Source organism: Centruroides sculpturatus, unplaced genomic scaffold (genome assembly GCF_000671375.1).
Source record: "Centruroides sculpturatus isolate CEXI.00-Female unplaced genomic scaffold, Cexi_2.0 scaffold215, whole genome shotgun sequence".
Classification (NCBI taxonomy): domain Eukaryota; kingdom Metazoa; phylum Arthropoda; class Arachnida; order Scorpiones; family Buthidae; genus Centruroides; species Centruroides sculpturatus.
This window is the reverse complement of record NW_019384381.1, coordinates 195,127-221,006: the sequence shown is the minus strand read 5'-3', so window position 1 is coordinate 221,006 and position 25,880 is coordinate 195,127. Positions and strand designations below refer to the sequence as shown.

At 28.0% G+C, this 25,880-nt stretch overlaps 2 protein-coding genes across 2 annotated transcripts in view; both read left to right on the top strand.

Moving 5' to 3' along the window:
* Positions 1-2,064, top strand: part of LOC111617887 (ras-related protein Rab-2-like) — a 49,978-nt gene extending 47,914 nt beyond the window's left edge. Inside the window, exon 8 of the mRNA XM_023359236.1 lies at positions 1,812-2,064. Within this exon, the coding sequence (XP_023215004.1) occupies positions 1,812-1,907 (96 nt within the window). The 3' untranslated portion in view covers positions 1,908-2,064. The remainder of the gene's footprint in view (positions 1-1,811) is intronic.
* Positions 2,065-22,719: 20,655 nt separating this feature from the next.
* The window catches only part of LOC111617886 (retinoblastoma-like protein 1), a 133,897-nt gene continuing 130,736 nt past the window's right edge, over positions 22,720-25,880 (top strand). The window contains exon 1 of the mRNA XM_023359235.1: positions 22,720-23,296. Within this exon, the coding sequence (XP_023215003.1) occupies positions 23,165-23,296 (132 nt within the window). The 5' untranslated portion in view covers positions 22,720-23,164. The remainder of the gene's footprint in view (positions 23,297-25,880) is intronic.

Here is a 25,880-nt window from a genome sequence, read left to right as displayed (position 1 = left end):
ATAAAGAATATTTTTACATTCATATGTTAAGCCGATAAGTGTCCAAGTGGATAAAGTCATTAAACATGTAATTACATGCAGCCAGCCCATTGATCAGGTGCAAACTTGACAATGAACTGGCTGCATGAAGTTTTGTAGGTTTTCTTCACACATCTAACACTTAAATACAGGCCAGTTTCTCCATAGTCCTCTTGAGAGGCATCCCACCATGGCAGATTGTTCTTGTGTTGTATTATCTTCATGTAAATTTGGTGTGGTTTGATAGAATATTACATTGTATAAAGATAATAATTTGTCCATGTTTTTAATTATTTAACAAACAAATTTTTTGAATTTAATGCTTACTGTATTGAAAAATGAAGTCTAAAATTTAATACAGGTATACCTCGACTTACATCGTTTCGAGTTACGTCATTCCCGATTATACGTCGTTTGTCAAAAAAGTATATGGAAAAATAAAAATCAAGTTTAAGTCATTTTATTCAACTTTACGTCTGTCCGCCACAAATATTGAAGTCGTAATATCACTAGAAAAATGTTTAAAGCACATAAAATCATATTATAATATATACATTTACAAGTATGTACTGTATTTACAGTACATGCATTCGTAAATTTAGATTACTTTTTTCTGTACTATATTAAAAACTAAAATTTATTTATTATTGTAATTACTTATTGTTTGTAAGCTTAAAATAGATCCTTATTAACCATACATTATTAAAAATGCATTAATAAATAAAATACAGAACCGGAATTGGCAATTTATGGTTTAGCCTAGTAACAAGTAGATTTGGAGACAAATAAATTCGACTTAAGTCATTCTCCTGGAACCAATTACCAATGTAAGGCGAGGTATACCTGTAATTAGAATTCAAAATTATTTAATAAATTAAATTTTGCCACTATAGTTTTATTACATTTCCACTAGATAATGAATATAGTTCTTTTATCTTTTGCAAATTCTTTGTTTTCAATCAATATTGCTTTTGTTTACAAATATAGAGCAGATACACAGAATTTTCCTTGATTAGATAAAAATCAGATAGGATTATTCAACTATTTTAAAAATTGTTTGTTAAAACTAAGAAAAATTGTCAAATTTCAAAATTAAAAATGATATAAATTTATTTTTAGCACCTAAATAAATCTAAAATTTTTTCATAATAAATTTATAAAATGCTTATTTATTTTCATTTTAATTTTTACAATAATTAATGAAAGTAAGAAATTAATGTTGATGCCCAGAAATATAAATTTTAGGTTTATTTATTATGTTGTTTCATTAAAATTTACTTTTCATATAGTAATGAATAACAGATAACATTTGTTTTTATATGCAAAAAACAAAAGTCTGAAAATGAATGAAGTCATAGTTTGTACCAAAATTATTAAACATTTTACATTTCTAAAGAAATATTAAACATGGTGTGATGTTACATATCACACACACACATATATATATATCAAAACATATTTCTTAAATTTTCTAATACATTTTAATTAAAAAATTTAAATCAATAATTTGTGAAATAGTAAACACATTGATATAAGTCTTTTATTATGTTATTTATTATAATGAATGGGATATTTTTTAATATTATTTTTGAACATTTTTATTATAGTTGATTATTTGAATTCATACTGTTAAGTGAAGATTCAATTACTGATTTAACAAAAAAAAAAAAACAGCCTTAATGAAACCAGTAATTGAGTCTTCATTTAATATTATATAAAATGGTATACTAATAGTATACTATATGCATTTTTGGTACATATGAACTTGATATTTATGAATTTTTTTCTCCCAGGCTAATGGTATTAAAATTGGTACTCAACACTCTCCTACAAATCGTCCTCTTCCAGTTAATAGCCAAGGGTCAGGTCAAGGAAGTGGCTGCTGTTAAATATTAATTCATTGGTGTAAATCATTATTTCTGTAGTTTTAGCCTGTAATGCTTATTTTCTTATTTGTACATTTTAATTTGTAAATTCTGTTCTAAACATATATTTATACAAAGTATTTTTGAATACGTAAAGAGAAATATTAAAGTTTGACAATCAGGAAATAGAACAAATTTTACTGGTTGCTAATTCTTATATTTTCATTAAAATATTAAATGAATAATAAATTTATTTTGCTAATTAAAAATAGTTATCAAATTAAATTTTACATAATTAAAAAATTTTCTGGTAAAGAAAATATACATAAAAGTTTGAAAGGGGCATTTTAATTTACAAAGTATAAAAATTTTGTAAAACAAATCTTTATAGCCACTGTAATTCCACTGAATGTTAGGTTCTGATAGATTCTGAATACTAAGCCAATATAAAAAAAGATAAACGTTTTATAATTATTAAGGAGTTTTTCAACAAAATTAACAAAATCCTAATGTAAAAGAAAATAGTTTTAAAATTTATTAAACGTTATACTAAATTTTATGATTTTGATGTTTACAAAGCAATATGATTGGTATAAAATTAAGTGGTTGATTTGCATGATTAATTTGTGTTATTAATGTCTAATTTCTGTAAAACAATTCTGGCTTAAAAAGTAAACCAATTTGCAGATATTAATATCTTTGTAATATAATCAATATGAATTAATTAAATTACATTAAAATGGCATTGCAGACTAATTTCATAACAAAGTACAGAAGATTTGGAGTTAATTTTCATTAAAAAATGTTCTGTAGTTTTAGTATATTATATTATAGGTTTCTTTGCATATATTTTACCTAAAATTTTTCTCAAGCAACAAATTGAATGAATAAAATTAATGTGTTTTAATTTAATTTGCTTTATTAAATAAAGCAATTTAAATTAAAACACGGTTTCATCGGAATCAAAATATTAATTTTATATTACATAATTAATACAGTAAAAATCTTATTGTAATTACTTTGGGATTTACTGATAATGATAACAACAGGTAACATTGAGGTAAACAAATAAGACAACAGTTAATATGAATTCTAGTCTTATTGATTTTGCACAAAAAAAATATTAATAACTCTTCCAAGTTATAATATTTAATTTTTTTATCATTTTTATTATTAATTAACATTTTATTTATCCATTATCATTTGATGTTACTGCCTTTAATAACAGTTAGTGTAAAATTGAAAAAAGAAATTCTAATGATTTAAACTTGCACTGTGAGCATTTAAAATTGTTATTTGATTACTGTTTTATGTTTAATGCATTGGTTAAGACCTATTGTGATATGAATTTTACAAGTGTGTTTTAACTAACATTTAAGAATCAGCTAATTTTGATAACATTAAACTACTGATAACATTATCTATAGTTACAGTAAGTAGAGGCTATTATTTTATTAAATTTATTTGATTAAGAATCACATATCAAAATAAATAAATATTTTTATTCTGATAAATTCTCTTTTACTTATTACATTATAAGAGGAATATAATTCCTTAATACAGTAGAGTCTCGAAAACTCAGCCTAATGTGGACCAAAGGGTGGCCGAGTTTGTGAAAATGCCGGGTTATCGGGAATGGGGTTAAAAAAAAATAAGTATGAGTGTTTCCTCAGAAAATACTGTACTGTACTTGTATGTATTGTTTACTTGAGAATACAACAGAGAATAAACTGCCCAAATACCCTTAAACAAAGGAAAAGTACATCCTTTATGAAGGCATAGAGCATAGAACCTTTACTACATGAAAATGAAAATTAATGAATACACTGTGTACAGTAATTTACCTGATAAGACAGACCTCAGAAAAATACTTTGAGGCATAAAGCTGTCTATAATGAAAATTAATTAACTAAGGATTTTTTTGCCCTGCCAGGGTGTGGCCGAGTTATCCAGACTGCCGGGTTATCGAGTGCCGAGTTTTCGAGAGACTACTGTATTAATTAAGAGACCTAATTTATTTTCAGATATATTTCCTTAAATCTCATCTTGAATTATTTATGTGAAATACTGTAAGGAAACTTCAGATTCCATTCTTTCTGAGAATGGAATCTGAAGTTTCCTTACAGTATTTCACATAAATAATTCAAGATGAGATTTAAGAAAATATATTTAATCGTTGATTTGCATAGTAGATTAGTTCTGTGTAAAATCAAAACCACGTAAATTGAAACTATTTATATTGGAAGTGAAGAACTAGATTTCAAAGTTCCATTTTTTTTAATTAACCATTACAAAATGAATAAAAATAAAATTTAAAAATCTATCATCTTTGCTTGTTGATAAAGAAATGAGATTTTCAACTAGAAAAAGGGACTAGACTGTCTCTTTATTAACTTCTTTGATTCCAATTTTTTCTAATTAGCTTACTGAAGCTGCTGTTAATCTTTTCTGAATAAAATCTATTATTAAAACTTGTTATTTATTCTTTAAATTCATTAATTCTTTATAAATTTTCTGATATTGAGTTAAGTTTGGTACATATGGTACAAAGTTATGATATAATACAAAATGGAAAACCAAGTTGAAAGTAGCAGTGAAACAATTGCAACATCATAATAGTTAGCTTATCCCTAAACATTCATTTTATAAATGAAAACAGTATTTTCTTAAACTATTTGGCATTGCATGAAGCAATTTTGAGCATTTGTATTTTATTTTAAAATTCAGTAAAGAATGTTTTAAAATATCATGTTAAACTGAAACTCTTATCATGAAAATGAAATTGTCACGTTTTTCTGACAATGTTAAACTAAAACCATGCAGTTTCAGTGCCAAGTAAATCAAAGGTTAGGTGTATTTCCAATTAACAGTTGATAATTTATCTCATTCATAGATACCTTTACTTTCATATTCAGAAAGATTAGAAAATATAACCCAAAGTTTTTAAAATAAGACTATAATTTATTTCTTTATGAATTGAAAAGCTTATTAATAAATTAACTGTTGCATTATTGATTTTTATATTTTATAATTTTAATAATATTTTATCATTATATATATTGTTATTTCAAATTTAAATACATTTAATTTATGTTGTTTCTAAATTTATCAAAAAGAAATTAAAGGTATAGTGAAAAATAAATTTACATATTTTTACATATTCTTATTTTTTTTAATATTAAATATTTAAGTAAAAACATAGGTATTTTAAAAAGTTTTTAAAACAAAACATATTAAATAAGTAAATTCATAAATTATTAAGTATTAAAAAGGAAATTTAAAATTTGGAAAAGAAAAATGCTAAATAATGAATCATGAACATATCATAAAGTGCTCTATCATATTTCCATATTACACTCAATTTTGATAGGTTTAGTATAACTGTTTATTTTGAAAGCATTTTCAAGACTTAATTCCTATCTTTAGTTAATTTTAACAATGAAAATATTCTTAAATTTATATTTAATAGTATTAAATTATGTTCAAAATTGTTAATTTACAATAAAAATTTTATCTAACATTTTTCATGATTTATTAATTAATATTTAAAACAAAATCATTTTATAAAAGCTGATGATTGTTTTTTGTTGTTAAAATATGTTTCTAGAGAGATTTGTTTTCAATAGTATTCTACTATTTTATTGAAGATAGTTTATAGGATGGAAGTTAGTGTTTTGTTATGTATATATGTCTGAATGTATGTGTGTTTGTATATGTACATAATGATTAGTGTCATGCATTAATAATGGATTCAACATTATTTTTGAAAATTTTATATAAATTAACAATATTTTTCAATTTAATTACAATTAGTAAAAAGTTATTAAATTTAATGAAAATTGTATGAAACTTAGCACCATTTGTTGTTTAAAATATAAAACTTCAAAGTTAGAAAACCAAAATTATATTATTTTTTTATTTTTAATTTATAATATTAATTACTGTATTTTATGACATACAAGATGCACTTTCACTTCAGCACAGGATATTTGGGAAAAAGTTTTCAGTGTATTTAAGCCATCTTACATTTTTTGCTCTTAGCACCAAAGCTCTTTTTACTGTATTCTAGTTAGAAATAAATAAATAAAATTAGAATGAACACTTTTATTTATGAGGAGTTTAAAAGAAATTCATTTATCATTAAAATATTCTACATGAATACATACAAAAGCTACTTAACTATAGAAAAATAAATAAATTATGTTTAAATTACACATGATGATTATTAGCATTTTTATTGAAGAGTTGGGCTAGGTAAAAAGTTATTAAATTTAATGAAAATTGTTACCTGTAGCCTACTGAAGGTCATTTAAGAATTTCCTGTGGGTGATCACAACTTCATATATTGATATAAGGTGTAGGGCATATTTTATTTTTTTTTTATACTTATACAAAAGTTGCATTTTTTATGCCATAAAATACAGTATATTGTATAAAATTTAAATATATTCTAAAATAAAATTTAAAATAATTTTGTTAATTTTCTTTATTTTATACTATACTTCTACTGCAAGTGATGACAAATTATTTAAGTTTAATACAGTTTTTCAAAGATATTATATATGAATCAGTTTTAAATTTGTTTCACATTAATCATTTGCAAGGATGTCTGCAGAGGGAAAAAATAAGACACTTGCCCTCCCCTGGAATCAAGTAAAAAAATTTTGCAAATAATTCTAAAAGGGATTGAGATATGTAACCACTTACACTCTTGATCATTACTGTATCCTATAATCTAATTGTGAAAAACTCCCAAAAAATTAAATAATCAAATAAAAATTTATTGATGAAATTATTTCTCTCTAAGCTTTGCCTCCTCTGGAAAATTTTCTGCAGACACCCATTTATTTGTATTCATTACAAGCTAAAGATTTCTATAGATGGCTGAAAATGCTATTCAATAAAGAATAATTTTGATTTCTCAAACTTATCAGTTTAATCTTTTAGATATTTTAAAATTATATTTATCTAAAATTTACAATTATATACAGATATCCTTTGCATATTTTGTCATTCTATTCTGAGTTATAAACAGTAAAAATTCTGTATCTTTTTATACACAAGAAATTGTGTGAAGTTTTTTTGTGAATGTAATTAATTAATCACAAATAAATGTGGAATTAAAATAAAAAATAAGAATTACAGTGGCTTGATTAACTGAATTTGTTTTGAAGTGCTTGAATTTTAAAATTGTAACTCAATTATTTCTATGTATTCAACTTATTATTAATTGAAAATGATAAAAACGTTGGAAAATTTATTGTATTCATTTTAATTAAAAAATGAAAAACATTATTAAAATTTTGCAGAATTGTAATGCACATAAAGTAAAAAGATTGTAATTTTTTTATTGTGTAAAATTTGGATGTTTTTTTATAGTTATTATATTAAATATAATTATTATTATTAGATAATATATTTTTAAAACAATGGAAATTATTCATTGCTGTACATATGTTCTTATACAAAATTTATAATTACAAAAAAATTACACTGGATAAACTATAAATATTTATATATGTAATATATATATAAGATTTTAGCAAAAACATCCAAATTTTGCAAGGAACAGATTATTGAAATTGAATTTTCTTGTAATAATGTCATAAATTATTCATAATTAAAAGAAATTGATTTTGTAATAATAATTTGTAAGGATGAATTTTTTATAAATGACTTGTGAGTAGCTTGTTACTTCAATTCATTTCAAATGAATAATTCACACTTAACTAATGGCTTCTTGAGAATCAAATGAATATCAATTTTTTTATGAAAAAAGGAATATAAGACGTACTCAAAATGATATTAATATAAATTTATTAAAGTCAAAGTGTTATTTGTAAATTTTAATTAATAAAATATCAATTTAATTAATAGAAGATTCATTAATATATAATTACAGATTTATTTTTAAGGTTTACATTTTTTATCATTTAAAGACAGAGAGAGAAAAGAATGTTAAATGGAAAACAATAGTTTATAAATTAAGTTGATATTATAATTTTTAAATCTTATAATTTATTTATCATAGTAAATATGTTTGTTTATACTTAGTAGCATACATTATTAATTAATATTGAATAATGGAAAAATTATTCTACAAGTGAAGCAATTTATAACAGTTGATAAAGAAAATCAAACAATCCAAACACGTACAGATTGATGTACAGAATTACAAAACAATTGTCTATAAAATTACAAAACACAGGTAACAAATGTGCAATATATTGTATGATTGGTACAAAAAAATATTGTTTTTTAAGTCAAAACAGGAAGAAAGAGGAAATGTTGTTTGAAAAGAGTAAGAAAAGAATATTCAAAAAATGTTTTATTAGATAAAAATATTGAATAATTCTTAATAGAAGTTTTACATAAACTTTTTAGATTTACATAAAGGAGATTGTTTGCTTATATCAACAACAATTTTCAAAACCTATTTTGCTTAACATATCTTGGTATTTTATGATGATATTGTATTACACACTAAATTATGATTTTTGCATTATAATTGATAATGAAAACAAGCATAAATTTTTTTGATTATTTGAATACACATCTACAAAAAATCAAAGTGAACACTTTTATTTTGATATAAATCTTAAATTTAATTGCATTTCTCAATTTGTTCTCTTTTTGCATAATATTAATATATAATCTTCACTCTACATAGAGCCCCATCTATCATCTCTCAGTAGACTTTTGTTATTTCTTCCTGAATGGCATGTACATTTAATGTGTGTATATTTTGTTTTTTTTACTCTGTTTCAAGTAGCCCTAAAGAAATAATTGCAGGGAGCTACAACAGGACTGTTTGGAAATCATTGTGAGCGTTTGATAAATGCAATTTTACTTTTCTGTAGGAATGAAATTGTAGCCTTTGCCATATGTGAGGCCGGGACATCACTCTCTGGACGGGAAATATAGAAGTCAATAAATCGGTGACTTATTTCGTAAATAGGGCCGGTGTGACCAAGGAACAGGGTGCAAGACAATTTAATTGTCGGAGCTGTCTGATTTCAAAAAAGATGTCATCATTGGTTATCACGGAAATGGCCGTTCCATTCGTGACATATCCAGCAAGCTGAAGTATCCAAAATTAACAGTGGGCTACGTAATTCTCAAGTGGAAGGTGAGTGGTAACAGTCAGAATAAGCCCCAACAGGCAGTGTCATGAAACTGGGAGTTAGAGACTGACGGGTGCTTTCCAGAGAAATTCGTAAGAACTGCACCAAACTGATGGCCCACATCCACAGGGAGTTTCAAATGGCAGCTGAGACTGTTGTTTCGATGAATACCATCCATAAGGAAGCCCATCTGCTTGGTTATCATGGATGTGCTGCTGCCCACAAACCTTTCATCACCAGGACCAACAGCGCTGCTCGGCTAGCTTGGTGCAAAGAACATAGACAGTGGACAGTAGAACAGTGGAAACAAGTTCTCTGGAGCGATTAATCCAGGTTCACCCTCTTCCGGTTGAATGGCAGAGTCTGGTTTTGGCATCTGCCTGGAGAACACCTCCTGCCAGAGCGCGTTGTGCCAACACTGAAGTTCGTCAGAGGTAGAATTGTGGTATGGGGGTGTTTTTCTTGGTTTGGCCTGGGACCCTTGGTCGAAATCGATGGTAGGCTCAATGCCAATACCTACTGCACTATTTTGGATAACCCGTGCTTCCTACGTTGTTGCAGTTTTATGGGTTGGATCTTAGTTACTTCCAGGATGATAACGCCAGCTTTCATGTTGCAACGATCACCATTGCTTGGCATATGTTAAAGAAACTTGTACGAACAGTTGGTTTTATACGACATTAAAATACTGTATATGCTGTCCAGCTCAAATTAGTAGTGGCTTACCCCTGTACATCATACTTTTCTGTTAGCAATAGAGTCATCTATTAACTGCTTTTGGAAGGGGGAAGTTTTGAATTGAAATAACGTGGCTTTTGGTTTGCATCCAAAGTTCATATATAGTTAATTGGGGCCTCCTCTCCCTAAAGTTTCCATATCTGGTCTCGCATTTCATCAAACTCCGTTCTCGAGATTAAGACAGTGTGAACTAATAGGTCTAAAATTTTTTCAAATTGTCACGGATAGGAAAGTTCAGAATGTCAATCGAAAAAATCCAGCTCTGACTCTGACATAAGAAAATTTGGAAATAAATGTAGCATTCCTACGGAAGCAAAATTTTCGCGTTGTAAGTAATGAAGACATAAAGAAAAATTCTTAGCCGTTAGAAAAGAAAATATCATGGTGTGAGATACGAACGAAAGTTTCAAAGTTGGACCGAAGTCGAACTAGTGGCGTAGCGTGGGTGTCAGCCGCCCGGGGCAAAGGAAAATTTCGCCGTCTTCTTATTTAGGTATCTCAATTTAAAAGACTAAAATTCAGTTTCGTCACAGAATAAGTAATGAAAAATTCCGTGCTAGTGTTGCCACCTTTTCGAAATCGCTGACCTGGACGGCAGGTAGGGTTTGTTCGAACAGAAGTTCCTGACGCATGCATAATGTCATTTTGCAATGCGAAGAATAATGTGTAGTGCATGCTGGTTCTAAATCAGTTACAGTTAGCGACTAGGGAGAATTGGGTAGGAGTCCGGACTGTCCGGATGGTAACACTATTCCCCGTGCTCATTTCGATCGGTCCGAATTGTAGGTGCGACGAAAATATGAAATAAAATGGTTCAAATTTTTACAAGATATTATTATTTATTGTGAAATTTTGCCGCTTCCTAAAAAGTGCCGCCCGGGGCGGGCCGCCACACTATGCTAAGCCACAGTGGTGGAGAGTATGCCCCGAAGGGCCACAGCTGTAATCTCCGCTCGTGAAGGTTCTACCAAGGCCACTTGATCGCTTTACTAGCGAAGCGATCAAGTGGCCTTGGTTCTACCAACTACTGACGATGAATAAACTTCGTTTTTCTGTTCTATCACAGGTGTCCAATTACTTTCTGTCAAATAGTGTATTATTTATTCTGATTATCTTGTCCAAAGCACTAATTTTAATCGAAAATTATGATATATGAAATATACATAACATATTACAGACAATCGTACAAAGTTATCAATAAAACTCGCGTCGATTTTGGCATCACGAGACGAGGCCTTTGCGGCTACCATAACTAAAAGTTTGCATTTCTCTAGGTTTGACACAAGTGCTCGTTTGAAATTGGAAGGAAAACGTAATTGACTATTTAAAAATATTCTTAGTATCCAACGCAATTTTCGCTACTCTTCCGGAAACGTTTATTTATTCAAATGTACGGAAAAAGTTTTGAGAAAATACATTAACAAATAGCGACAATTAGTCACGGATATAAATACTAATTGCCAAACTGAAAAATCGAACTTTAATAAATTAAAATTGACTCGGATTATTTTAATCATTAATTAATACCTTGAATTTATTACCCATTCCGTCTAATAAGGGGCTGCCCATAAATGACGTCTACATTGAAAGGGATGGAGGGGTTGAGCTTCAGTGGACCTTCGTTTATTTCGTTAAATTTATACAGTTTATGCATTTTACAGCCAAACTTACACATTACGAACTTCTATGCAGCGAATCTCTCCATATAATGAATTTTTTGCATTGTACAGGTACACTGATCTTTCAGCCAAAAATATATGTAAAATTGCTTCTAAATAAAGAAGTTAAATTTCTATATAACGAATATTTTGTAAGGACTATCGATCATTAAAAGTCGATTACTCCATCCGAGTAGAGTTGAATTTAGGTTCAATTTCCGGTATCAATCTGTAAACCGTTTGTAAAATCGCGGCCCATCCTGTGTGGACGTCATTTATGAACTGCCCCTTGGCACTGTTCTTAAGAAGAGTAACTAACAACTATGTTTAATTGCGTAATAACTGATGATTAGCAGTAAGTAGCAGTGGCGTGCCGTCCATGGAAGCTGTAGAAGGGCCGCTTCCCTTGTATTTTCTAAAATATAAATACATATTGTGCGATTATTTTCATATTTTAACGTACTTTGAATTAATTAAAATTAATATCATAACCGCATTGTGTATCTTACTACAAATTTCTATACTATATGTGAAAAAAATGATAAAATTGCTATTGTATATTCGAATATAAATTTGTACAGTATATGCACATTCGCAATGGAGGCGCCGTTTTGTCGAATACGGGATAGCTTCCACGGCGAAAATATTTGAATAGTGTAAAGCAGCCAGATTATACGCATTCGCGCACGCGCTTTACACAGCACCAACCTCGTGGTTTAGCTCGTGGCTGTTACGCACCAAAATATCGTAAAACGCTTCCAATGATACTATTCAAGGCCGGCACAGCTTCTCGATCATCAAATGCCACTGCACGCCACTGGTAAAAAGTAAGAAATTTTTATGAATTGTCCTCTGCACAATCTTTACAAAAACAATTAGGTGACATGCATATCTTACGAATCTAACGCTGACACTGCACACGTTAGATTTAGTCACATATTAGTCCTTTTTCTAAGACCCACAGAATTATATGCCGCACATGGCGTATTCTTCCATTGGCTACGAGGCATATTATCCCAAATTGCATCCTTCTTTATAAAGTATCCTTAAAATACGTCATTTTCAACATGACGATCTGCTGATGGAATGAACATACGCGTCTGGCCTTTAGCCCACTTACTTATTTCATTTACATAAATTTTTGTTTCTTTTATTTCTACATTTTCCTGCACCATATAAAATTTTGTCTGACGACCCGATGCCGAAGCGATTAAGGTCTCAGGCTGTCACTCTGGAGAGGCGGGATCAAATCTGAGCAAGTAACTCCAAGAATTTTTTATTTATCGTGGTACAGTGTGTCCCTGGCATATCAGGCTTTTTCCTCACCACCTGTCTTCTCCTTTCTTTCTCTTTCTTCTTCGATGGTGTTTATATGGAGATTTTAGCTCAATGTAGGCTCTTTCTCCGAGTAGACTTGTGTATGATCGCTAGGCGACCGATTAGCCGGCTGTATCGAACAGCCATACGTACGCGCGGGAAATAAATGCCTTCCGGGAGGACTTTTATGGGGAACTGGCCTCCTATTCAGTCGTTATAGGCAAGGAGAAAACCCGGAAAACTCCAAGCAGCCAGCCTGTTTGACCGTGGCGCGAACCCACGACGAACCTCCCAGTCTTTAGGGTCTGGTCACCACTACGATGAGCGGCAACGGAGACCACTCGCCCAACCTGTCTTCTCCTTCATGAGTCTGGCCTTTTTATTCATACCCATCATCAGATTGGCCTGGTCATCCCTCAATGGGGATGGCCACGCCAAACTCAGATGGATACTTAATTTTAATAATTACTAATGTACTGTACAGTACAGCATCGACGGCCAGATGTCCGAGCGGTCAAGATAGCAGCCTACCGCTCTGAGGGATCCGGGTTCGAACCGGACGGGTGAAAAAATTCCAGGAACTTTTCGGGGGTGGTCCGTCCGGATATCTCGGGCCCCGTCCCTCACCACCCGCTCGCCCTATTGTGGACCTGGCCGAACCCATAATGGGCTTGCTAAAAGAGGTCCTCTTAATGCCCACAGGGCAGAGAGTTAAAAAAAATGTACAGCATTTGTAAGAGGTACTTATTAATTAATATACTTAAAATATACACAAATATAATTGGAAACTGTACTAATTAAAACGTGTCCAAAATTGGTTTCAAGCTAAATTCAAACACGTTTTACGAAATTTGTTAATGATGTAATTGATGCTGATAATCGGTGCATTGATTTCTAAATTTTATTATCGTATGCATAAGATTTCGTCTTTTTGTTAAGAATAGATAAATCTTTAATTAATATAAACTGAACTACTGAACTAAACTAAACTCAAGTGAACTAAATAAAGATGATAGGACGCCAAGTGTTTGAATTTATTACACTACATAGTGTTCTTAAACACTATGTAGTTTAAGAAGAGTAATACACGGTTTCAGATTATCAAAAAATTAATACAGTATAAAGTTTTCAAAGAATTAAAGATTACATATTACTTTCTATCTTCCATCACATATTATAATTCTTACTTTTATCCTAGAATATGATTATTTTATTCAATTTCATAAAATATATATATATATGTATATATAATTTTAGATAACTTACATCAAGTACCTAATTATTTTTAATATAATTTTTCTTAAATAAAATTGTAAATGATAATAATAATTATTACGTATATAATTAAAAATCAGCCAGATGGCATTGTATGTTAAAGATGGAAGCAGAAGCTTGAAGTGTTATGTCAAAATAAATTGAAATAAAATAAGATTAAATTAATAGAAGTGAAGCTTCTCATAACGTCGACACGCTTTGACAAATGTATAATTTGATGGAATTTGTTAGAAATGATTCACTAGAACATTTAATGTTTCACTTCTGTTTCTTTGGAGCTTTTGATTCTTTTATACGTTGCTAAATGCTCAACTATGAATCGGTCGGTCGTTTTTGGAGTTATTTAAGCCCATCAATAGTTTTTAACGTATAGTCATTATATATACAAAAAGAGTTACTAATCTAAAGGTAATGTTTGGGATAAATGGTTACAATAATGTATTAAAGACACTACGTTGGCATGATAATGTGCGGAAAAAATGTTGATATTATAGTTATATCCTGGTATATATCAGTTGCATATATTTGTAATTGAGAAATAAAAATTTTGGTATACCAAAATTTTAGATAAATTTATTCGTAAAAATATTTTAGAAAATAGGCACTTTTCAGTTATTTCAGTTCACTAAAAGGAGGTTAGTTGTAAGTGGATTTTATACTGGTTAAAATTGTTTTGGCTGGATTGTTTTTTCCTTTTCAATTATGACATTGCTTTCATACTGAGTATATTGTGTTTAGGGTGGCCAGATGTCTTGCTTTTTGCTGGATTGTCGGGCATTTGACTACTCTGGCCTCCATCCAGCATTACCTTGCGCCGGACATTGATTTGTCCTCCTTTTTGGGGTGTGATGAAAAATGTGTACAAAAATAGTTCAGTTGTCACTTTGAATGAATTGATGAAGCTGGTTAACATTTCCAGATGACCCATACCATTTTGACCTAGAGGCACTTTGGCCATTTTCTTTGTTAAGAGGTCAAAGAATTTCACAAGTGTTTACAAATGGTCATGAATGTTTATTGGATGAGGACACGGCAGGGATGAAAGATCTAACCGATCATCTTCAGACTTTGGCAGAATTCTCCTTTTAACTGGATGGAAGTTGCATGTGCGGCTGGCGAGGTGGAGGAGGTTGGAGTTATTAAAATTTGGAAGCAGACTGTTGCTGACCCCCTAGAAGAAGAGATGTTTTCTTTGCAAGTTGCTTTGACCGAGTGCCGACGCATCTTTCCCAGCTTGATTGACGGTCTTGTAGGCATTGCCAAATTTATTTTTCTGTTTTTTATGTATACATGTATGGAAATGCATGGGGGGAAAGCATGGGGGGGTCAACAGGGTTCCCAGTGGTCCTCTAACAGTGTCCTCCTTTTTAGGCATTGGGTGATGGCCACCCTAATTCTGTTCCATATTTAAGTGAAAAGATCATTTTAGGGAAAAGTTAAGCTAAACCATATCACTAAAATATATAACTAAATAAATAAATATATAAATATACATATATATATATTTTTTTTATTTCCAGTTTTCAACAAAATATGAGATTGTAAATGAAAATTTTATGTAATTACTTTATTTACTTTTTATTTATATTAAGTTCTGGAGATTGGTATATGTTTAAACTGCTGTGCTAACACTATTTTAGTAATTAATTTCCATAATTAAAGTGATGTTCAGGCTGGAGTACTATGTATTCTAGTGCTCTGCTCACTTTAAACCACAGTGACATGAAATTCCTGTTGGCAACCCAAAAACTGGTGTGTTCAGCCAAACTTGGTTCTTTCAAGATAGTGTCAGCCTGAACACACCAGTTTTTGGGTTACCAACAGGAATGCCTTAGCTATTTAAGTAACAAAGGAAACAATAAGTGGAAATTATATTCCATAAACTATAAAATATAATCTTTACAATCAGTCAGCAATGTAAAACATACAAATAATCTCTGATTACAAAATATAAAGACAATATTGCTGAAATTGATACAAAAAAAGTGAGCTTTATTTTGTTAGAGAACATGTTCAAAATGACACTTCATCAGCAATACAAAGGTTAAGTTTAGTGTTATGGATTTCATTCCTGGTGTCACAGATCTCTCATTTGTCTCTCACCAGTTCATCATACAGAGCTGCTGGGTACTGACGCATCATATACTGATGCTTTTAGGTGACACCATAGGAAAAAATCCAGAGGGGTTACAACTGGAAAACATGGTGGCCATGGAACTGAAGTGTGCTGTCTTATTTGGAAGTTGCCAAATTACTCTGTGAGCCACTGATGCATGTCTATCCAAGAATAAGAAGGCATGCTATTACGCTGGTACCAAACCTCAACAAGTCATTTGTCCATTATCAAATTTAGGATATTTAGATATTGGTTGCTATTCAGATGCCATCAATGAATACAGGACGAAGAAGCTGCTCATCCCAAATTCCACACCAAATGTTTAAAACATACTTGGTATTGCGTATGTCACATGAAGCATGTTCTGTCCAATGGTGCACATTGTGACAATTATACATTCCATCCAGGAAAAACTATCTTGTCAATCTATTAAATGTGCTGAACGAGTTGTGGTTTGTTATGCTATAAGTTTAACATTATGTTGCACCATTCAAATTACATGGCATCTTCCTTTGCTTATTGTGTGGTTGTAGATAATAGCAGTGTGGATACAATTCATAGTGATGTTAATATCTGGAATATTTAAGTCCATTAATACCTACATCTAGTATGCCTATGTCCATTAGCAGTCAACACCCTAACCTAACCTAACTAAACTAATGCTGGAAAGATCTCTTTTGCTCCTGATAGCTGTTTAAGTGGACATCCAGTAAATAAACTTGTCTGATGAATGATATCAGAAGCAATGGTGTCCAGAATCATTGTGAGGCAATTTTTATTAAATACTGAAATATTGCTGAAGAAATTGGATCTGCACCATCAACAGATAACAATGCCAAACATATTCTACCATTGAATTGGCAGAATTTGTAGAATTCATTAATTATATTGTAATATTATATATCAAAATTTTTTTGTCATAATATAAATTGACTTTTAATAAATATAAAAAATATAAATATGACTTTACAAAGATAAAACTTGTACTTGTATTAGTTTTTTATTTAAAATAAATTGACTTATTAAATGTATTTGTGTAAATAGTTACTTATGTAAATATAATTTTTATCAACTTGCAAATGACATATTTATGTGAATGACTATATATACAGTACTAATTAATAATAATAAACACATTTATTTATTTGATAAAAATGAATACATCTAAGTAATTAAATCAAAATTGCAGAATTTCACAATAAATTTATAAACGAACACCATTATGTATTTTGTCACAATGTGTCATCTGACAAAATATATTCTTAAAATCAATTCAAATAACTTTAAATCTGTAAATTCAAATAACTTTAAATCTGTAAATTCAAATCAAAACACTCGAGTTTTAATAGCTGTTATAAGAACATTCCAATTTCCATTGTGAGTCTAATGATGGCCTATTAATAAAGCTGAAAGCATTTGCTGTAAAATTACTGCTGGAAACTAAAGGTATTCATTTATGAATTTATTGTAAACTTACCTAAATGTTTTATTATTTAAAGATAAATATTTAAAATAAAATACTTTTGTGCATGCTTATTTCTTTATACAGTACTGTATATATTATTAGTTTGATATCTTACTTAATTTATCATTCTAATGAGATGGAAAGTTTAGATAGCAAATGAAATTATATTTACTTTTGTTATCTGACTTACTACAGTTAATTGAATTGTGTTTACTATAAAAGTAATTTGTTTTTGTCAACAGATATGATTGAAATTTGATTTTATTTGAGAGTTTTAAACAAAAGAAAATCAAATATAAAGTTGTAATTATTATGAAATTTTTTATTCTGTATTTTTTATTAAAAATTAATAATATCAAATTGATTAGAAGAATAAATAATGACCTTTTTCTCAAAATTATGTAAAGGTAATTGAAATTGCTGTAATTTAAAAAGAGATTAATTGTAATTTGAAGAAGAAATTAATTTGTTGTTTGAATGATTTCTATATGAATTACGTATAAATGTCAACAGTTAACAACACTGTTAACATATTTAAATCAGAATAAATATTTTTTATATGAAATTTTTTGCTGTTATTTTGTCACTGTAAAAGAAATAATAAAAGGATAATGATGATAAATGAGTATTCTAGATAACTTATAAATTTATCTGTTTGCAAATATAATGATATTATGTAGATTACAAAGTCTATTTCTAATACATATACTTTTTATGAAGTTATATGATTTTTATGCATTTGTGATTAATATTATCTTAGGCAAACATTGAAGAAATTTTTAAGTAGAAGAGAATTGTGTTTTTACATTAATATTTGATATAAAATTGAGCTGAAATTTGATAGCAGTGATCATATGATCTACATGAATTTGTAATGATTGAAAAAAGTTTTGATTTTACATAATTTTACAATTTTGATACATAATTTTGATTATATTTATGTAAAGGTATATCATCAAAATTATGGAAACTCTTCAATAATGAACATTGAATTAATTTTTATTATATCTTATATGGAATTATTCAATTTAACAATTTTTACCTGATTAGTACAAAGCATTAACATTTTTAAACCAAATATATTATAAATGAAATAAAAAAGCTTTAAAAATTATTAATTTGGAGGTGATATTTTATCATAAGGATTTTTTGTGTAATATTAAAATGATTTTATTAATGTCTTTTGCTTGTGGAGGGATGTTTTCTATAAAATGAGAAGAATTTTTTAGTTATTTTAGTAAGTCAATTAAAGCATTTTAAAAATACATCAACATTTAATACTAATTATATAGTTTATATTGCAGGTTAGTTTATAATTTGCTAATATGCTGACTATCTCCAATTGCAGTGAAAGAAATATTGCATTATTTTTTCAACCAATTTAGGTAAGAATATATGCATAGTTGAAAATTTTCTATATTTTTATTTTTTTATTTAAATTTGTTTACAAGAAAACATCAAAAAATTTAATTTACATTGTCATTATATTACACTATACTTTCCTTATCTTATATTCGAAACAACTACATATTATTTGTATACAGTACTATAGATTCTTTGTTTCATTTAGATACATTCAAAAGGTCAATTATGTGAATAAATGTAAAAGTAAAAAACATTTGTAAAAAAATTACTTGTAATTAAAATTCATTAGAGTTAAATAAAATTTTAAATGGCTTTATAAATAAAGATATAATATTTTTCAACTGCAGTGATTTTCTTGACGAGAGTTCTGGTCAAAATGTCAAAAAAATAAATGAAGCTACATATTCCTTGTCTGTTGTGATACTGGATGTATGTATATGAAGGCAGAATTTAAATGTTTGATTTAGATTAAACAAATACTACAAACATCTTTTGTGTATATATGAAAATTTAAAATCTAAATTATATAATTACCCAATATTTAAATTATATGATGACAATTAAGACTAAACAGTTAATACTTTGTCAGGAAATTTGTATGTTTATATATTGTAGCTGATGACTAATAATTTTCATTGGAAGAATATAATTTTTATTCATTTCACATTTTAGATGATGATATGTTGTTTTTAAATTTATGAGTGGTGACAATATAAAAATATACATTAACTTAGTAAATGATTTTTATTGTAAAATGATACAGCAATATTTAACAATAATAGTAAAAATTCGTAACATCAGGTCAGCATTTGACTAATAATAATAATATAGACTTAGTATTTTTTTTTACGTATATTTTAACTATAATTGTTAAAATTATGTTAGATATTGAAAGTCAACATGGTAAATTGAAATTATCAGTTTACCATGTTGACTTTTTTACCAAGATATTTTTAACTTAATTATATTATATATTATAGATAGGATTTAATATTGTTAACTGTTTAATCTAGAAATAAAGATTTTAATGTAGATAAATACTGTCTTCTATATGAATGATATATTTGAATTATGATGTCACTCTATAAGAAATGTAATTTTGTACTGTACCTTTCAAATATTTGTATTATTACACATTTCTTTTTTCTAAATCTATTATCTACTTTATATAGCCATAAATGTTATAATTTCAATTTTTTAATATGTGATTTGTACTCAATAGATATTTTCTTAATGCTAGAACAATGCTATGAATTTGAATCACAGCTCTCAAAATACTCAGTTGATATTTTAAGTACATACATAATATTTAATAAAACATTTAACACCTTATAACACTGAGAATATTTATTAAATCACAAACGTTTTCAGCCTAATGGAATAGGCCATCATCAGGTGACAGGCTATCAAACAAATTTGAAAATTGTGTTAAAACAGAACTTTCGAACATTACAGATTCAAAATTAAAATGTAAAATACATTAACCAATCAATATACAAAATAACTAAAATAAATTGAAGCCATATTAATATAAATAATAAATTAAGACGATAAAAAACAAAAAAAACAAACAAACAAAAATAAACCTAAAAGATTAAATGCACAAAAGGATTAAATTCATAAAAAATATACATCAAAAAGCATCACATTATAAAGGTCAGATAGGAACTAAAAATTTGTGTGTTTTAACTTTTCTTTTATAAAGAACTTCCATGCTGAAGCTAAACTATCAGCATTCCTTGCTTTGATACAGCCGTCCCTTAATTTACTCTTATAAATTTCAATTTTTTTATGTTGCAAAGCCAACAATGGAGACCGCACAGTCTTCAGAATAGATGCTTCATTCCCTTTAACTACTGAAGCCTTTGCTTGTGCCATCCTTGACAAAACCGTGGTACAATGTCCTTTACTAATGTCATATCTGTGTTCTTTAAGCCTAATAGCCAAATTCCATCTAGTGACTCCAATATAGTACTTCATAATTCCTAGCTGTTGGTTTTCAAAGGGAATTTTATACACGCCCGCTGTTTCTTCTTTCTTAAGCTTGTCCTTATCGTTTCTGAGAATACTGTATAAATTCGGACCTCTTTTGTAAACAATTTTGGAGTGTTTTTTGTCTGAAACTTGCTTCATGATGTCCCTGAAGTTTTTATTATACGTGAATTTTGTGATCTTAAATTGATCTGTTCTGGTTCTTAACCTCTTGCCTCTTTCATTATTTTTTTTACATATTTAAACAACAGAAATATATATTTAAATCTGTTTAAAGATGTGTAGAATATGTTTTTTTTTTTCTTTTCTTTATTTAATTAATTGGGCTTATAGATAGAAAAATCAGGTTTGTGAAGACAGATTTGCCTTAAAATTTTCATCTTACACTTTTTACTATTAAAAATGCTATAATTTTATATGTATTTTAGTAATTGACATAAATCAATATCAGTTATGTTTCTGACTAACAATTGAATATTATACTCCCATAACATTTAATTATTTTAAAAAAAGTTATCAAATTTTAAAACTGTTATAATATTTATATCAAAATAAAGACTGACAAGAAACAAATTGTACAACTTGGTAAAAATATAAATTTTATATGAAATTACTTAACATTAAAAGTTGGATAACTTAAAGAAAATTGTCTTTATGTTATCTACCTCTGGATACTACTAATAAATATGAATATGTTGATAGAAATATTTTGTAGAATTTTAAAATTCCTTTAAATTTGAATCTAAAACAAAGATTTGAGAGCAGTTTTTGAAACAATATTTTTATAAAGTTTTATTATACTTTAATGCAATTTCTATGAGAAAGAAATGAGAAGTTATAGAATCTTAAATATTTTTCTTTTAATCAAAAAGTAAGAAATAGTCATAAAGTATTTCTTTTAAAGTTGTTATTATTTGATACATTTTTATATTATATGATGTGCAATTAAAGATAGTATAAGGATAATTAAAATAATATAAACTTTTTAGAAAGGAAACTATATGATGTAAAACATATACTGTATACTAGTAATGATCTGAACATATAGTATGACAAATGTTGCAAACTATATTATTTATTTTCTAAATTAAAATTGTAACTTTTGTAAAAAAAAAAAAAAAAAAAACATTTTCAAATACCAAATTCTGTTTTTGAAGCTATGAAAAAAATTAGTATTAATTTTTCTTTCTGCTTTATACACTTTATTTATAAGTATGGCATGTGAAAACACTATAAAATTTTATATAGCGTGAATTCTTATCATTAAATACGAAAAAAATAATATATATATTGACATGTTTAGATGAAAATATGCGTAAAATCGGAGATAGCGAATTATTTTACGGCCACGCCCCACTATTTACATGGAGAATATTACTATTAGGTTAAATGGAGTGTAGGGAGGAAATATAAATCGATCGCAACATTGTCCATCAAGTATAGTTGACATTACTGAATTCCATTTTCTATACAGTAAACGAAGCTAATGCAAAAATTTCTTAGTCGAAAAGTTATTTTTAAGTTGCATACGAGCCGCAGTTTATAATTTATTATTATTCATTTTTAACACGTCAAATTAATGTGTGTGTGTATAATGCGTTCAGAATTTAATCTGATTTTTCCTATCATTATCCGCCGATAAACGTAGCGATGACGAAACGTAAATAAATAAACAAATAGAAATACTCGGATAAATGACAATTCGCGCGCGCACAATGACGTCAACAGTTATTATTATTACCGAATAATACAGATGTGTGTCGGCCAATAAAGTTAAAATTCGATAATATAGCATGCGTTAATAAATAAAATAGTAACGTTTAGATCATTTTCGCAATATTCGACGAATTTTAATTTCGTTTTTTAACGTTTCGCATTTTCTTATAATTTCCCGCCTTCGTTACATAATGTGACCTCGTATCTGTCCGCCAGTAATGAGTTCAGCGGCATTTAAATGTGACGATCTTTAATGGACATAGTTTTACGCGTAATTTTCGATCTTTTCGCTATAAACCTATTTAAAATTCGACATAGAATCGATAAAATTGTAATATTTCCATATTTTTTCCTAAATCGATCACTCGTGTAGTGGAGGATTATATCCAAAGGCGGATTAATCTTTCGTCAGCTGAGATCGGATAAAATTTCCCGCCATTGGAGACGTTTGTCGTCTGCCGAGATCGTCATCAGAGTTTTTGTAATATTTTATATTTTGTTAGAAAAAAATAACAATGAGTGCAGATGACGATAGAAACATTCAAAAGAGGTTTCAAGAATTGCGCGCCGATCTAAATATGGATAAACAAGCCTCCGATGAAGCTTGGGAGTCTTATCAAAGGATCAGTACTAACTACACGTTAGAGGTTAGTTTAGATTTAGGCTTAATATTAACGTTTTAATTAGATAAACTCCATCATTTTTGTAAACAAAACACACGTACAGATTTGTATATTTATTATGAAGATATATTTCTGAAAATTAATTTATCTACTTCCTTCCAAACTCATATTAAACGTTCCGAAATCATCATTCGCGTAAAATACCCAATAAATTACACAAAAAATATAGTTAATTGAGACGAATTTCGTGTTTATAAAGCTTCGTCATTCATATTTAGTTATTTTCTACACTGAAATCGTTCTGTAGAGTAATGTGTGGACTTTTAAATGTGTTCTGAATCTGTTTATTAGGCCATTAATCGTATAGAGCCTATACATAAAGTGTTTAAAGTGTAACTTTGTTATAGGTTTTTATTAAAGTTATATAAATAGATTAACATTAAATGCATCCATGTGCTAACTTGAAAAATATTCAGTGGCTGATGTAAGTAGTAAGTAGTCATTTTTTTATTTAGTTATTTCTCCCGGGAATTTTTATAATGGTAAGGTTAAAAAATTCCTGTGTGTAGCCTTAGTTATTTTGACAATATATATATGATTGTGATCTGAATACTACATAATACTTTAAAAACAAAAGTCTAATAAAAAAAAATTGACACCTCAGTGTTGTGGCAGCAACACTGAGGTGTCAATTTTTATTTGATTGTTGTGAGGTTTTTTATTTGATTGTTGGCCTGAAGTGTCTTTTTATGAACAAAAGTCTACTATTGAGAGAGTACATTTTTATTTATAAAACTAATATTGTAAATTCCAAAAACAAAAGCAATATCTTCAATCACAATAAAAATATTACTTTTGTTTTCAGAATTTAGAATATTAGATTTATAAATAAAGATTTACTATTTCAATAGTAGATTTTTGTTCTAAAGTTAAAGATCAAAATAAGTTAGATCTCAAATTAAATAAAATCTATAAGACGAAATTGAGTTGATAGATCGGAATATTTATTGATATGTATTCTATTAGATTTCTTATAAAAATATTAGAATCTAAAATCTTCTGAATAAAGTAATTATTGGAAGTTGCCTATATTTGAGTTAGAAAATGTGAAGTATTTATTGTGCCAGTCATGATGTCAAATTAAGTGTAATAACATGATGGGAAAAATTTAATGTCAAATCCAACAATAATACTATTCTATTTTGTGGGTATACATAGATATGCATTATGTAATGTTTATTTATTGAAAAGTAGTAGTGCATACATAAGCATTATTAGATTAAAAAACTATCCAAAAGCAAATTGTGAAAGAGTATTCAAATCCAAACTTTTCAGATTATTTTTAGTTATGATTTTCAATGTTAAAGTATAGAAGAATAAACAATAGAAAAATAATTTTCCTGATGAAGGATAAAAAAACCTTTATAAAATTTTTGTTGAAATCAAAATAATAAAGTATTTGTTTACATATGCATCAGTTCTAATTGTATGGTATATTAGTTATGTTTAATGCAGTTTGTCATCTTTCCATATAATGATGAGTTTATCAAGTTAATTTAATATTCTGATAAAAACTAAATTAAAAAATCATATTACTTATTGTACCATTGTTGCAATGCTAAGCTGTAATTTTTAATCATATTTTAACGTAGCCTAAATAAAAATTTTGAAATAAAATTGTGAGATTTCTGTCCAGACCAGAAGTTTGTATATTGTTATTTTGGGCTTCAGGCCCCTAAGCTTACCATATTTGGTCTCGATTTTCATCTATCTAACTCCATTCTAGAGATTAACAAAGGACAGGCATATGTCAATGGAAATGTATACCTCTGCACTTTGAAAATTATAATTCAATAATACATATATTTTATTATTTAACTTAATTTTTATCAGAATATTGACTTAATTTCCTTAATTATTCTGTAATAATTAATGTTTATGAAACAAACTTAAAGGACACACATTGTTTTATAATTTAGAAGTGATGATAGTGATTTTGCAAATGGCTATTGAAGTTGTTTGTAATCAGTATTGTGATAGAAGTCACACATTATAGTTAAATTGCTTTTCAATACATATTATATTAATTTGTCTTAAAATCTAACTAAAAATTTTATTTATAAATTTAAGAAACAAATTCTTTCAGAATTTTTAGGTTATTTTCAAATTAGAATCTAATTAATATGTAGTTTGTGTTATAGATAGTAGTGATGGCATATCATAAATATTTTAGTAATTGGAATGAATTAATTACTAATTTAGAAACATCTAGAGGAAATGATCAATCTAGACAGGAATCAAATATGCATGCTTTTAAACAGGACAGGTATATTATCAGTTATGTCATCTATGCTCCAATTGAATTTTTGTTACTACAGTATATATACATAGAGGAAGATCAAATATACAAATTATGCTTTCATTACACTAACTGGACACTGTTTTCCCTGATTCTCTGTTCTCACTATGCTTATTTCAAAAATATTAATTAGTTATATAAATGATCATTATTGAAGTGAATTGTTATTATATCATAAATATCTTCAAGCCAATGTTTATTAATCAAGGATGGAACTAATAACATTAGTGTCCTAATGCAGATTTCCAA